The sequence below is a fragment of the Fusarium redolens genome, assembly GCF_020744475.1.
Source record: "Fusarium redolens strain MPI-CAGE-AT-0023 chromosome Unknown BKA55scaffold_32, whole genome shotgun sequence".
NCBI lineage: Eukaryota > Fungi > Ascomycota > Sordariomycetes > Hypocreales > Nectriaceae > Fusarium > Fusarium redolens.
In genome coordinates, this window is record NW_025763695.1 from 155,263 (window position 1) to 169,372 (window position 14,110).

Here is a 14,110-nt window from a genome sequence, read left to right on the forward strand (position 1 = left end):
CAAACTTCATGATGCATCTTAGTAATCGGCATCTAATTGTCCACCAATGCCTGAATCACAAGGCCTCCACTGCCAATGCAGAGCCACTTGACAAGCGGAGCAGGTTTTTATCTCGACGATCAAGTGTTGATCTCGCTGGGCATCTGAGCACAAGACGTCTCGGCATGAAGACGAATACTACAGCACAGACGTTATCCTTGTTGACAGCATCACTGCAGTGTGGACCCTGATCCGTCTTGATCCAGGATATAATTGTTGTTTATATACGAAATACAGAATTTTGATCACCATAACAATACACACGAACTGAGACATTCCGCAGGAACATCCAAAGCCAAGGACGTGAATGAAACCCGCCGTTTCTTTTCCTCGCTGCAACTTATCCGAATGCTGACGCGGACATGGTAGCGTTGCAGTGCAGATGATACAGTTGCGGACCTATCATTCCAGAACGCAATACACCGTGTAAAGCTTATGTATTACCATCCTTTTGGGAAAAGTGAAGCTTGTCGGGATCCCAATGCCGTGATGATAATGTGGACTGAAGGAGAGTCGAGCACATACGACCATACCTACTAGAAAATACGGGATCCCGTCCGCTCTCCCATAGTCAAGCTGGTAAGGGGCGGATTAGTAGTTGGGTCGGTGACGACCAGCGAATCCCCGCTGTTGTATGTTATCTTTTGCTGTGTCCTACAAATGCTCATCTTTATGCTGTTGTGTTGGTTGATATGCCAAGAATAGAGCCGATATAGTTACCAAAACCTCGATAGTCAGATTGCGGGGGAATCGCCGCACTCCACACAAGTTGAAGATCCCACCCGCAAAGAAGTCAATTTCCCCAGACCAATTGCAACCCTGATCCATTGCTCACCCCCGCTCGTCATCTTCTCGTAGTGATCCTTTTCCGGGGGGAAGAACAATGATTGCCGACCATCAACTCTCGAGCCCTCTCTTGGCGTGGCTCTCTCCCCGCATTTTAGAAGCTGTTGATGGATCCGGATGTTCCAGAGACCAAAGCCTATTTGTCCGGGAACAACCCTGGACGTAAAACGACATGGGTAGCTCTGCTGCTGAACGCCCGTAAAGTCGTAATCTTACATGCAACTTGAATCCTTGGTATTTTGTGTTGGTTTGATCGAGTGGGTTGGTTCGCTCTCGGGATAAGGGAAGTTTGCCTGATGTAGGATATCATACATGATACGTTATATTTGTACTATCTGCAGGATGGTGGAAGCTGCTTTATCCGGCGGGGATCAGAGTTGTACTGAACTTGCTGAAGGTCGGATATGAAAGTGCGAGTCAGTTCTACTACCAAAGTTGACCGTGAGTTTCAAGACCGGATCAAACGGATGTCAATGCCCCTTAACAACATTCCCAAACCAACCTGTCAAACTTAATTACCTCTTTATTCTCTTCTAATAGGAGAAGGAAGTCTCGGGAAACTTTAACCCGCAGTCAAAGCGGCGAAGCAGATGATATCCCTGACATGCAGGCCAAGCAAGATACTGTGCCCAGCTTCTCCCCAGACGAAAGAAAAGCTAGAGCTGATGAGAATGAAACCATTATCCACAATCTTATTACCCCAGATGACCCTACCATGCATATGCCATTGGTGCCCGCAATCTTGTATCGAGAGGGGTTCGCAGAGTTGATGATACTGCATCCAGCATCCGCTGGACACGCATCCAACCTTCGGGGATCATTCGGCATCTGATACACAGTAAAGATCTATATACAGACTCTGCACATGTTATAAATAAGCTGTAGACTCTCCTGATTGTCAGAATATCAAGCAACCTCAAAGTTACAGCTCTTCATCATGGCGACTCCCAATTCGTACGCGAACAGCCTCGGTGTTCTGCCAGAGGAGTTCGATATCATTGTGTGCGGTGGTGGAAGTTGTGGTTGTGTAGTTGCTGGACGCTTGGCGAATCTTGACCATAACCTCAAGGTTCTGCTTATCGAGGCTGGCGAGAGCAACCTCAACAACCCTTGGGTGTTTAGGCCTGGTATCTATCCCCGTAACATGAAGCTTGACTCCAAGACTGCTTCATTTTACAAGTCTCGTCCTAGCAAGTGGCTTGCTGGTCGTGCTGCTACTGTGCCATGTGCTCATGTGAGTAGAAGTTGAAAGGAATAAGATCATGAACTAACTGTTGTAGATCCTTGGGGGTGGTTCATCCATCAACTTCATGATGTACACTCGAGCTAGTGCCTCAGACTGTAAGCTCAACTCACTTGATACCACCAAAAACACCACTAACAACTTCAGACGACGACTTCCAAGCTAAAGGCTGGTCTACTGAGGAACTCCTCCCCCTCATGAAGAAGCACGAGACCTACCAACGCCACTCCGTCAACCCAGACATCCACGGCTTCGAAGGTCCCATCAAAGTCTCCTTCGGCAACTACACCTACCCCGTAAAGGACGACTTTCTCCGCGCCGCTGAATCCCAAGGCATCCCCTTCGTCGACGATCTCCAAGATCTCTCCACCGGCCACGGCGCAGAGCACTGGCTCAAATGGATCAACCGCGACACGGGCCGTCGCAGCGACTCAGCTCACGCCTATGTCCACGCCACACGTGCTAAGCATAGTAACTTGTACTTGGCCTGCAACACAAAGGTCGACAAGATCATCATGGAGAATGGTCGCGCAGTTGGTGTTCAGACTGTTCCTACCAAGCCGCTGCACCCGAACCAGCTGCAGACGCGAATCTTCCGTGCTAGAAAGCAGATTGTTGTTAGTGGCGGTACGCTTTCTTCGCCTTTGATTCTTCAGCGCTCTGGTATCGGTGACCCCCAGAAGCTTCGTGCTGCTGGTGTTGAGCCCAAGGTTGATCTTCCTGGTGTTGGACTTAACTTCCAGGATCATTATCTTACCTTCTCTGTTTATCGGGCTAAGCCTGATACCGAGAGTTTCGATGACTTTGTTCGTGGAGACCCTGAGGTTCAAAAGGTAGACCCCTTCACAGCCACTTGACTTGAGTTGTACTAATCAGATGAATAGCGCGTGTTTGATGAGTGGCACCTCAAGGGTACTGGACCCCTTGCCACCAACGGCATTGATGCTGGTGTCAAGATTCGACCCACTGAGCAAGAACTCAAGGATTTTGAGAGGTGGCCTACGCCTCACTTCACTGAGGGCTGGAAGTCTTACTTCAAGAACAAGCCTGACAAGCCTGTTATGCATTACTCTGTGATTGCCGGTTTCTTTGGTGACCACATGCTCATGTAAGTCCACAGAAGCGGTCAAGTTTGTGCTGGTACTGACTGGTTACAGGCCCCCTGGAAAGTTCTTCTCCATGTTCCACTTCCTCGAGTATCCCTTCTCTCGTGGCTTCACTCACATCAAGAGTGCTGATCCATATGATACTCCCGACTTTGACGCTGGTTTCGTAAGTCAAGTTACCTACTGCCACGAATCATTACTAACGACTTCAGATGAACGATGAGCGTGATATGGTTCCCATGGTCTGGGGATACATCAAGTCCCGTGAGACTGCCCGCCGCATGGATGCCTATGCTGGTGAAGTCGAGAACATGGTAAGTCCTCCACTATCTTAGTGTACAACAGCAGCTGACTCTTTTAGCACCCTTTCTTCGAATATGACAGCCCTGCTCGTGCTCATGATCTCGACCTTGACACCACCAAGCAATACGCTCTCCCCGGCAACCTCACCGCTGGTATTGGTCACGGAAGCTGGTCTTCTCCTCTCCCCGAGGCAGACCGCAAGCCCGAAGCCAACATCCTCAACTCAAACAAGGCTCACATCCGCGAGGAGCTCAAGTACAGTGATGCTGACATCAAGGCCGTCGAGGGTAAGCTCCCTCCCCTTACCCCTATCACCATCATAACCATCTCTCTGCTTCCTATGCTAACTAACGTCTACAGAATGGGTCAAGCGTCACACCGAGTCAACCTGGCACTGCCTCGGAACATGCTCCATGGCACCCAAGGAGGGCAACAGCATCGTCAAGCACGGTGTTCTCGACGAGAGACTCAACGTCCACGGCGTCAAGGGTCTCAAGGTCGCTGACTTGTCCATCTGCCCTGACAACGTCGGCTGCAACACGTACTCTACTGCTCTGCTCATTGGTGAGAAGGCTGCTATGCTTGTTGCGGAGGATCTTGGATACTCTGGTGAGGCTTTGGAGATGAAGGTTCCTACTTACCAGGCACCTGGTGAGCTTGAGGTTCGATACCGTCTGTAAGAATGGGTGAATGAGATATGAGATGAATGAGATTGTTATGAGAGATGAGGATGAGAAGGCCAGATTGATTAGCCGATCTAAATTGATTTAGCGAATGAATTGATGACTATATTTTACTTTATTCTATATCTTTGTGATGCAGTTAAACTCAACTTGGTTCAGCCGTTGAGACGGACCTTTGACTTGGAATAGGTCTACATTGTTCTCAATGCATTGCGGAGATTTGAAGATAGCAATGTTGTACACAAGAGCTAGTTAGAGGCTGATCCAGAGGTAACCCGTCAGGGCAATCGTGGCGTTTTAAGCTTAATCTTAGGACACTTGTGAGAGCCTCAGTGACAGCACATGCGGTGATACTTGAGATCGTTTTGATATTTGGTTTATTGATATTTATCAAAATCTGAATTCTATATACTAGAAGCTCATAAAGGCTAACGTTACTAAAAAGAACTCTGGTATTGTTTCATTTTGCAAGAAAGAATTACAAAGACAAATCATAAAAACATTCGTCAGTTTGATATATATAAAGCCGTCATCTCTCCTCCACAAACACTCTCCTACTCGATCCTTTCCCCTACCCCGTCTCAACGGAAGTTATTATCAGATGGCATCTCATGAACCTGCCCATCCTGCAGCCCCTGATTTCCCTGCGGATGTAGTTCCTGCGGCTGCTGCGCCTGAGGATACGGAGACCCCTGAGGATACTGCCCCCAAGCTTGATTCTGCACAGGTGTAGTAGCAGTCTGCGCGGTAATCATAGACTCCCTCCACTCAGACTGCGTAGGCGACGTGACATCTGATTTAGGGTAATGCTGCGCCATGGGGGGTACAGTATCACCATAAGGGCCTGGAGGAGGCATAGAGGACGCTGCTGTCGCGGGGGGTTGTTGAGGTGATGGTTGGGCGGCGTTCTTGTTCTTATTTCTTCGCCAAAGCCAGAATGCGCCGAGAACTACAAGTGACAGGGCGACGAAACCACCGATTGAACCGCCGACAATGGCACCGACGGGTGTAGAGCTTCCGCCGCCGCTTGATTCGGTTTCAGAGGGCTCAGGCTCTGTAGTCGTTGATGAAGCTTCCGTTGTCGATGATCCAGACTCTGAGCTTGAGGCAATAGTTGATGAAGTCTCATCAGAAACCAATGTCGTAGAGAATGTGCGGCCCTTTTGGCTGGTATATGTGAACTCAACATCCTGGTCTCTCGTCACTGTTGCCGTTGCGCATCTGAAGCCAACAACACCAGAAGGATAGGCATATGTCCCGCAATAAGGCGAAGCAGTATTGGTGCTAATCGGGTCAGTCGTGTTCTCACTCTCAGACTAATTATCAAACTCACCAAAGGAGGTTATAAGCGTTGCTCTGACAAACATCATCGCAGAGTTTCGTATCAAGAGCATCATCCCTCTCATAGCACCGATTGTACGCCTGAGAACCGCAAAAGATCGCAGTAGCATATCGCAACTCCCAACTACACTTGTCTCCATTGGCGCAAGTAATCGCATTTCCAGGCGAGCCAGACAAAAAACCACAAGTTGAATCAGGACTGACAACAAGAGTATACGTCGTTTCCGCACTCGTAGTCTCCTGTCGTTTCCCCAGCGCCAAATGTCTCAGATCAGAAATCCCCACAATGGGGGTAGGATCAGGCTGATACATGTAGCCCGCATCTCGTCGTTTTGTCGCTTCAGCGATGGCTAGAGCGTTTGCTCCGGCGGAAACACCAAGCAATAGACCGTGATACTTCATCTTCACGTTAACAATGACGACTCGAATGGTCAGCAAGCGAAGAATAAAGGAAAGAGATGAGAAATCACGGGCGGGGTTTCTCATCTCTTTTGGACGCAGAGCTGAAAATTAAGGATTGACGGGGGGTGGTTGGTGCTTGGAGCGAGGGCTTGAGTGGTGCCAAGAACGAGGCGTTTTTGATGGGCAGTTTTGAGAGACATGGCTAGGCTTTCTATGGCCGGATTAGTTGGGTTGTCACGATGATCCTGGTTAGGCATGTTGCTTCAGGATAACGCCAAGATCTGACAGCTGCGATGCAGCAGTCTTCGGACATTGTTTCATTCTAACGATACTCTGAACATGTCCAAGTTATGTAGCTTATTCAACTGAACAAGAGGGCATCGTACATTAATTCTGTGCTCTAGAACCACTGAACGTTTGTTTGAGTGAATTTCCAACCCTGCCCAAAGCTGAAACAACCTTGTCGTTCCTGTCCAACGGTCATGCAAGGTCGCCGCGCAGGTAACCAATTCCGTCCTAGACTTGCGGATCCTAGCTCAGCCCTCTTTAGACTGCAATCCTTCAAGAAACAACCATTAAGCGGTCAGGTTTTTATGTGACAGACCCATTGTCTCTGTAACCGGGCGTCTGCGGCTATTCTCTAGATATTGGAACTCCCGCCTCGAAAGCCGTTCAAGGTTCAATTGTTCTCAAGCACATAATCGTCGAAAGATACTATCCGGGTATTCAGTAATAACCTTGTTTCTGCGATGTAAGACGGATGACCACGCAGTTGAGGGGCACAGATATGCGGCTAGGAAACGGCCCCCAAATTATTCGCCTTTACTTTAGTAAATCAAGGAAAATAAAATTCCGAGTTGCATGGCTACTCGAGACGAATGTGACAATCAGATCTATCGTCACAGCCATGATCGAAATGCGCCATCTGTCTTTGTGGCTGGCCTCCTGTACTACCCAGATGTAATCTCATTAATGCTGATATCGACTCATATGGTCACATCCAATGCCATCAAGACAGCTGCGCCAGGCAAATTACCACTCAGAACTTGGGCGAGCCCTATAAGTCGAGAACAGAACATCTCCAATGAGAGCAGCTCAGGTGCTGAATATAGCACTTCCATGAGTAGCAAGACACCACCTATGGCAATCACGGCCAGGTACAGAGACGCTTGGCCTGTTCTTCGACAGGTCCGTAATCGGGAACTTGCTCCTCTCCGTACCCAACTGGTATGTCGTAGTCTTCTTCTTCTTCTTGTTCTTCAGTCAACCGAAGACAGCGTCTTTTGACTAGCTTCTTGTCGCACATTCGGGCTGAGACGGAATCAGCGATAAGGGTCTCTCAGACTGTCCAAGTCCCAGCATGGAGGTGCAGCTTTGGCTCACGCCGCTGTTGCCGCATCCTTTCGTAGTGTCATGAAGAATACACGACTCGCCATCATTGACAGCGCAGGACAGGCAGTATGGTCCCCAAGAGAAGGACCTTGAGCCATGTAGCATTCATGGCACGCTCCCACGCCAGAAGAAGCTCTCCCTAAACTATCTTTGCATAGTTCTACTGCGCTCGTCTAATAAGCGTCAATTCTCAAACATTGGTAGAAATAGCTCGGACACCATAGACAAAGACTGCCTCAGCACGGCGGTTGCGACAAAAGTTGCGAGAAGAATCTTTGAGATGCAACTTTTTAAGGAGCTTTTCCAAACCCGCCGGTTCATTCCCGTGTTCTTTATGAATGGTTAGGCATTGTGCTTTAGTTGATTGTTGGTAATGCATTGGAGGCTGGAAGCTGGAAGCTGGATCGAGGACCTTGCTTTCATCGCAAGCAATCCCTTTGAGCTAGAAGTGTTATTTGCAGTTGAATTCTGCCGCAAGAAGCATTTCTTCAAGGTCGAGATGAGACGGGCAGCATCCCCAAGGATGACAAAGCTTTTGATGGAGGTAGATGGTGCTGGTGCTGCTGTTGCCAGAAATTGGATGATATTTTGAGATGAAAGAAGGTATCATGTCGGTTATTTATAGACAGGAGAAACAAGAGTTTGCGCTTAGTAAGTTACTGCCACTTGTCACTTGGAAGCATAAAGAATATTCTGGTTAACGAGGTGAAGTTTAATACCTGAGGTGTAAGCAGCATGGTTTATTCTTTTGTGTGCATCCCCTTGGCTTCACGTTGAAAAATTAAGCATAAGTTTATATTGCCTGAAAAACTAGGGATAAGAAATCTCTTGTCTACAAATTAGATTTAATAGTCATCATGGAAGCTTTTGGGTAGAAACTTATATCATGAAAAAGAAATATCGTGTTCCTGTCATTTGTATTGGCTTCCTAAAGTTTAACCTCATGGCCTGCGAGTATCTCCATAGTTGTCTATACTAGTTCAAAGTTTGAAGTTTACCTTTCAAGTTCGACTTTACTGTCTTACTTGAACTTGTGATAAAGGTTTTCTCCAATATCTCAGTTGAAGAAACAGGCCATATCATTCCTTAGTTCAGTCCTATATCGATATCCTTCATCCCGTACTTTCATTATCATCCTCCCTCCTCTCGATACAACTAACAGATATTTCCGTCTCAATCAATATCCTATCATCCGCCATCGAGTCCCGTCGTTTTCGTCTCTTCGTATTTGTATCCCTTCCCGTGTTCACCCGTTCACTATCCTTGGCCACATATCCAGTACCATCTTGCTCAAAAACATTCAAGCGCACAATTTGATTTCCACTCTCCGTTCCACGTGTGTCATTCCCCTGCGCAACCTCCACAAGACGATTCAAAAGGTTAAACTCAAGCTTTAACTTGATACTGTAGACAATTGCTTTATAAGCAGTCTGAAAGTCGTAAAAGTCTGCAAATTCGAGGACTAAGATCGGAATGTCGAGAAGAATAATGATAACGTTGACGAAGAGTAAATGCCTTCTCATTCGTCGAACACCTTTCCGGTATAAAAGCCCCTCTGTCCCAAAGAACGAAGAACACGCTTTGATGTAAATTGCCGAGATAATGAGTTCTTGAAAAAAGAACACCGTGACTTGGATCTTCTCGTAGATCTGATAAGGATGTACCCATGGATTCTTGTCGCTGCTGTTGGCGCCGTACATAAGAATAATAATCGGAATATGCAAAACAACAGCATTGGTGATAACCATAGCCAACACGAGCTTTAGTATAAACTGATTCCAGAAAATAAGGTGTAGTCGGGAGTATAAAACCAGTGATTGGCCCGTGACCATCAAAACCCAACCAACAGAAATAAGCGTGATATAGAGGATAAAGTTATCAGAAAAGACCAGATTTTTGAGAAGGAATCCAATGGTATGAGGTGCAATTCCATTCGTAGCAGCAAGAAAACTCCAAAAGTACAAGCTCTTCCGTGTTTTGAACGTAGTAAGGATAAGAACGTTGAGCTCAATAACGTTGTAGAGAGAAATGCCCATACAGACTGCAATGGGTGTTGTTATCGAAGCGCTACGTTGGTCGTCGCCGCCTGAGTAGCCCATTTCGAAGGCGCCTCGAAGGCAGAATGTCTCGTCAGCTCATACTGCGAGGTTGAAGGGTGAAGAGGAGAAAGTGGAGGAGGGAGATGTCAGATTTGTAGATCAGGCAGGGGGGGCATGTGTTGACGGAACCCGTTGAAAAATTCTTATTACCAGGGAACATTTCCTCCGGGGATGAGGAAGTGGCTTGTTTGTTGGGATATAACTGGTTAGTTTGTCACTGGTGTCAATAATATTACTTCATATGACATAGATAATCCTAGAGTTTCGGGAGCTATTCCGCCCTAATAAGTTGCTAATTCAAGACATTTTGCTTCTTTCTCCTCTATTATTTACTTGGATCATATATCTGATTCCTTGATAGAGGCCAATGCTCATGTATTGTAGCATCTTCTCTTCTTCTGATGTGAAGATCAAGTCCCCATCCTGATCATCCAACCACTAATCTTAGCGTCTTTTACCCCGCAAACTAAATCTGGGGCAATTAAATAAGTGAAACACACCATTGGATACAGAGTTTATACCCCTGCATGATGGATTCAAATCTCATCTCGCTTTGGGGATCCTCATTGACTTGGCAGCGGTTAATTCTTGACGTCAAATCACGAAAGTAAGGCGGGAATAATATCTCAGAGTCGTAATGGCTTGAGACATAGCACGTAGCCCTGCTTGAGGCTGACAGTGTGAGACATTCGGACAAATGGAGGGTTGAGGGTTCGGCTTCTGATGCCGAGTGTTGGTGATGAATCACATGTGATGTATTCAAGCCGCGGAAGATGTCTTTCTCCTAATCCTAATCGAGCCGAAACTCTTCTACAAAGCCTTCTTGTCAATCCACTTGACATGTCCAAACTTTCCCTCAGGAGTCTGAAACACATCCGCAGGTGCTCTATAAGGCTTAACCTCCGCATCCGTCAAAACCCTCGTAACATTACTCGCCTTCTCAGCCTCGGCATTGTATCCCGGGCCATGGTCATTCCACGTCGCCATGAAAGTATAATTATCAACTCTTGGTGTCGACTTGCTCCATTCGATATACCCAGCAGGCAAGATCACAGCATCAAAGTACGATTGCATGAAGATGGATTTATGCTGTGAGTTCCATGGTCGGCCGAGAGCGCATTTGCCTACAAAGTTTGTAGCAATGGTGGAGTTTGAAGGAATGAGCTGGGAGTTGTCGATGTAGACTCCGTATTTGTTGGTGAAGGTTGTGTTGGTGCCTTTCCAAGCTGTGATGCCACCTCCGCAGCCTCGGAGAGATAGTGTTGACTTCTCAATCCATGCTGTGCCGAATCCATACAGGAAATCTGTCTGTCCGGCGATGATGTTGTCGTAGAAGTAAGCGTTTCCAAGTTTTCCGACATAGACCTACCAAGTCAGCTATGTACCAGATTCTTGAGTGCGGTGACTTACGGTGTCTTGATAAGAGTAGAATCCACAAGAGTAAAAGCCCGCATTAGCCCTACTCACACCAACCGCATGCGCCGGCCCAGAAGATCTTGGCGCAAAATCATTCCTGAAGTCAATATTATACGCCCTGAAATCCGTACATCCGAACGGCGTGTCCGCAGGCACAGGAAAACCCGTAGGACCAGATCCGGTCAGCGTAGCGTTGAAATTAGGTCCAACGGTGAGCACACTCGTGAACACATTATCACTCAAACTCCCATTGTTCGTATTCGCAAGGTTGAACCAGATCTGGACGTCGTTCTGAGTAGTGGTGTTGACGTCAATATCGGCATAGAGATCCTTGACCCAGGGTTTGTTTGAAGCGCCGATGAGATGGAGGGGACCTTGGCGTGTGACATTCAATTGCTCGCTGTAGTTGCCAGGAGCAATGAGAATGTGGCCTGCGGTTGTTGTGTTACCCAAAGAGTCGATGGCTTCTTGGATAGAGGCGAAGTCTGCTCGTGGATCATCTTTGGCTACGAAAAGAGTTCCCTTGGGACAACCTTCCGTAGCACGCTTTGTCTGGCGTTGACATTTTTTGTAGGTATCAACGGGGCCTTTGGGGGATGCAGTCGCAGTAGAAAAGAGAGTCGCGGCGATAAAAGCCGTCTTGAGGATGAAGCCCTTCATGTCGAGATACTTGACACGATAAGCAAACCAAAATACTACGGTCCAACAGCCATTTATACAAATTTACTAGTTCAGCTTCGCATTGGACGATCCTCCTTCATTTAAACCCCCAAAGCATATAACAAATGCAAACTCAAACGTTAAAATCCACAAATCACATTCGAGAAGGTATATTAACAGCAAGCTTATTCGGATATTCGATGCCGTAGTTAACATAATTCTCGATGAGCCCCGGTAATGGAACCTCACTAGTCTGTCAAGGCACGATCGGTAATTAAAATTCCACCAACGACAGCGTTGAATTGGAATTTAATATCGGCAAAGTGACGATATTCAGATTGGGGTCTTTGCGGGGGAGTAACATCAGGCTAATTGGGGTTGGGGTTCTGCGGGGATGAGAATGCCCCCACGGGGTAGTCCTTGCTCTGACCTCATGGGAGATTGAGCGTAAGTCTGCAGAATAGCTGTGCGAATTTGATAGGCAGAGGTCTTGTCTTGCGATAGGTGAAGTGGCTGGCTGGTGTGACCTCACTGGATTCATCGCGATCAAGACTGTATCATGCTTCACCTCCGTGACATCATGCCAACTCATTGTAACACTTTCTTTCATGCGCAACAGATATTAAACTTAATTGATAAGCCTATAAAGTGGCAGTGGTCTGTATTTATGGTTAACATTACCATCATCTCCACTCATTCCCTGATGTTGGTGAAACAAGCTTGAAGGCGATCAGGAATCATTTCACCTCCTGCGGCTCAAAGGCTCGGCCCCTAAACATCCCTTTCTGGCCATTACAACCGCTTTATCAGATGAATCACTCATGCAACATCACATCAAACCTCTATCAAGATCGCCAAGCCCGACATGTCTGCCCACATACCGAAAGCCACGCATACCCGTTTCAAAACCCAATATCAATTTGTCACTGTTCTTAATGCATGCAAACATGAAATATCACTCTAAAACATGAATCAACACGTAAAACATGAAATATTACTCAAAACCATATCTCGGTTATATCTCCAAGTGGCTGATGAAACAATCTCGGCGATTTCCAACACCCACGTAACCGTACCCTGAAACAAGCAAAGTTTGCAAAACATCTTGGCTGCTAGCGAATTTTTCATATTCTGCGAAAGAGCAACTTTATTCAGATTTCTGTCTCAGCTCGAGTTTCGGCCCAGAGATGAGGCTCGGCGTGTGCCCGATCATCAGCAATTTGAAAATGTTATAAGATCATCCTGAGTTGCAGCCGGAAATAATGGTCTGATTCACAGATCAGTTTATCCTTCTTACCCTCTTTGAGTTACTGAAATTCTCTTCTTTTTTACCCTCCTGGCGAGGATTTATAATTGCTAATTCGATTTGAATTTGAACTGCTAGTTGGCTGGACCTTCTTTACGATTCGCTCATTACCAACCAGCTTTTGAGTTTCGTTTTTGTTGTTAATATTCAAGATGTTGGCCAAGGTTTTCTTGTGGGCTGCGGTTGCTACTGCTATGCCTCTCGTTGAAATGTCTCCACGAGAACTCCACGAGCTTGAAGTTCACCAGCCAGTCTCGAGTAAGTCCCCTCATCACACACCAAAGGATTCTCACTCACACTTCCCAGTCAGGAAGAATTCACCTCTCGAGGCCCGAGCCAACAGAATCATCCCCGTCGTCGTTGGCGGTGCTCAAGATACCTTCGTTCCGAATATGATTCGAGCAGCAGCCGGAGACGTGATCCAGTTCCAGTTCAGTTCTGGAAACCATACCGTCACTCAAAGCTCTGAAGACTCCCCATGCCAGCCACTCCAGGCTACACAGTCTGGAGTTATTCACAGCGGGCACATCCCTTTCGAGGCTGGCCAGACTACCGTTGGAACGTTTAATGTTCCTCTCAACAACACGGAGCCTATCTATCTGTACTGTGCTACTGGGCCGCACTGTCAGATTGGTCAGGTGATGGCCATCAACCCGTAAGCGTAACTCCACTCTGTACGACACAGCTACTAACGAGTCATAGCCCCTCTGAGGAAAACTTGGTCCAGTTCTCCAAGAAGGCAGCCGGTGCCCTGGCCAACGTCGACGCTGGTGCAGCTACAGGCGGAACAGTTGGAGAGATTCCTTTGGCAGAGGCAGCGTTTACTCCGGCTGAGGAAGAGGCTCCTCCTGCACCCCCTGCTGAGAGTCCTCCTGCTGCAAGCCCTCCAGCCCCTTCGGCTCCTGCACCTTCAGCACCTGCTCCTCCGGCTGAGACACCGTCAAGCACTCCTGGGGCAGCGGCGATGGAAGCACATCACCGCCTTGGATATTAGCGGGTCTTTTGTACAGTTTAGGAAATCCTTATATCAAGACGCTACCAAACTTCTAGATCTTTAGTCAAATACATCCTGGAGCATACTGATCTCCAAAAACCTTCTTCTTTCTCATCCTCATCTAACATGAAACGGACTCTGCATAATGCCGTTAGCTTTCAATTTGTTTCCTCGTATTACAACCTTTTTAAACTCCCAGCATCGTCTATGACACATCTTGCTCACTCCTGGCCAACCAAATGTAATAAGAGCGTTACACAAATATTTCGTCTGAGTTGGC

General features: G+C 47.2%; 6 protein-coding genes across 6 annotated transcripts; 3 read left to right on the forward strand and 3 right to left on the reverse strand.

Moving 5' to 3' along the window:
* The first annotated feature begins 1,798 nt into the window (after nt 1–1,798).
* BKA55DRAFT_585948 (GMC oxidoreductase-domain-containing protein) lies at nt 1,799–4,338 on the forward strand. Its single transcript, XM_046194503.1, has 8 exons — nt 1,799–2,119; nt 2,166–2,226; nt 2,276–2,961; nt 3,013–3,236; nt 3,286–3,400; nt 3,447–3,548; nt 3,596–3,824; nt 3,898–4,338. The coding sequence occupies exons 1-8, from the start codon at nt 1,823–1,825 to the stop codon at nt 4,215–4,217; spliced, it is 2,034 nt and encodes a 677-aa protein (XP_046041472.1). The 5' UTR covers nt 1,799–1,822; the 3' UTR covers nt 4,218–4,338.
* A 463-nt stretch (nt 4,339–4,801) lies between these two features.
* On the reverse strand, nt 4,802–5,963 carry BKA55DRAFT_529456 (uncharacterized protein; the record flags this gene model as incomplete). The annotated part of the gene is made up of 2 exons (XM_046189075.1): nt 4,802–5,504; nt 5,554–5,963. 2 exons carry the CDS (start codon nt 5,961–5,963, stop codon nt 4,802–4,804), a joined length of 1,113 nt encoding a protein of 370 aa, XP_046041473.1.
* A 375-nt stretch (nt 5,964–6,338) lies between these two features.
* BKA55DRAFT_585952 (uncharacterized protein) lies at nt 6,339–7,994 on the forward strand. Its single transcript, XM_046194504.1, has 3 exons — nt 6,339–6,464; nt 6,514–7,190; nt 7,414–7,994. The coding sequence occupies exons 2-3, from the start codon at nt 6,825–6,827 to the stop codon at nt 7,699–7,701; spliced, it is 654 nt and encodes a 217-aa protein (XP_046041474.1). The 5' UTR covers nt 6,339–6,464; nt 6,514–6,824; the 3' UTR covers nt 7,702–7,994.
* Nucleotides 7,995–8,242: 248 nt separating this feature from the next.
* On the reverse strand, nt 8,243–9,531 carry BKA55DRAFT_585954 (uncharacterized protein). The gene has a single exon (XM_046194505.1). It carries the CDS (start codon nt 9,452–9,454, stop codon nt 8,468–8,470), a length of 987 nt encoding a protein of 328 aa, XP_046041475.1. The 5' UTR covers nt 9,455–9,531; the 3' UTR covers nt 8,243–8,467.
* A 678-nt stretch (nt 9,532–10,209) lies between these two features.
* On the reverse strand, nt 10,210–11,580 carry BKA55DRAFT_585956 (pectin lyase fold/virulence factor). The gene is made up of 2 exons (XM_046194506.1): nt 10,865–11,580; nt 10,210–10,819 (listed from the first exon to the last, which is right to left on the reverse strand). The coding sequence occupies exons 1-2, from the start codon at nt 11,528–11,530 to the stop codon at nt 10,265–10,267; spliced, it is 1,221 nt and encodes a 406-aa protein (XP_046041476.1). The 5' UTR covers nt 11,531–11,580; the 3' UTR covers nt 10,210–10,264.
* Nucleotides 11,581–12,795: 1,215 nt separating this feature from the next.
* On the forward strand, nt 12,796–13,870 carry BKA55DRAFT_657033 (uncharacterized protein). The gene is made up of 3 exons (XM_046197471.1): nt 12,796–13,094; nt 13,143–13,491; nt 13,539–13,870. Exons 1-3 carry the CDS (start codon nt 12,989–12,991, stop codon nt 13,828–13,830), a joined length of 747 nt encoding a protein of 248 aa, XP_046041477.1. The 5' UTR covers nt 12,796–12,988; the 3' UTR covers nt 13,831–13,870.
* The last annotated feature ends 240 nt before the right edge of the window (nt 13,871–14,110 follow it).

What these genes read in the sequence shown, in the direction of transcription:
- BKA55DRAFT_585948 (XM_046194503.1), top strand. Translation starts at nt 1,823, where the DNA reads ATGGCGACTCCCAATTCGTACGCGAACAGCCTCGGTGTTCTGCCAGAG. An exon ending in GAGACCCTGAGGTTCAAAAG is followed by an intron (nt 2,962 to 3,012) that starts GTAGACCCCTTC and finishes TCAGATGAATAG; the next exon opens with CGCGTGTTTGATGAGTGGCA. An exon ending in CCGACTTTGACGCTGGTTTC is followed by an intron (nt 3,401 to 3,446) that starts GTAAGTCAAGTT and finishes TAACGACTTCAG; the next exon opens with ATGAACGATGAGCGTGATAT.
- BKA55DRAFT_585952 (XM_046194504.1), top strand. Translation starts at nt 6,825, where the DNA reads ATGGCTACTCGAGACGAATGTGACAATCAGATCTATCGTCACAGCCAT. An exon ending in CTCCTCTCCGTACCCAACTG is followed by an intron (nt 7,191 to 7,413) that starts GTATGTCGTAGT and finishes TTGACAGCGCAG; the next exon opens with GACAGGCAGTATGGTCCCCA.
- BKA55DRAFT_585956 (XM_046194506.1), bottom strand. Translation starts at nt 11,530, where the DNA reads ATGAAGGGCTTCATCCTCAAGACGGCTTTTATCGCCGCGACTCTCTTT. An exon ending in TCTACTCTTATCAAGACACC is followed by an intron (nt 10,820 to 10,864) that starts GTAAGTCACCGC and finishes CTGACTTGGTAG; the next exon opens with GTCTATGTCGGAAAACTTGG.
- BKA55DRAFT_657033 (XM_046197471.1), top strand. Translation starts at nt 12,989, where the DNA reads ATGTTGGCCAAGGTTTTCTTGTGGGCTGCGGTTGCTACTGCTATGCCT. An exon ending in AGTTCACCAGCCAGTCTCGA is followed by an intron (nt 13,095 to 13,142) that starts GTAAGTCCCCTC and finishes CACACTTCCCAG; the next exon opens with TCAGGAAGAATTCACCTCTC. An exon ending in CAGGTGATGGCCATCAACCC is followed by an intron (nt 13,492 to 13,538) that starts GTAAGCGTAACT and finishes AACGAGTCATAG; the next exon opens with CCCCTCTGAGGAAAACTTGG.
- BKA55DRAFT_585954 (XM_046194505.1), bottom strand. Translation starts at nt 9,454, where the DNA reads ATGGGCTACTCAGGCGGCGACGACCAACGTAGCGCTTCGATAACAACA.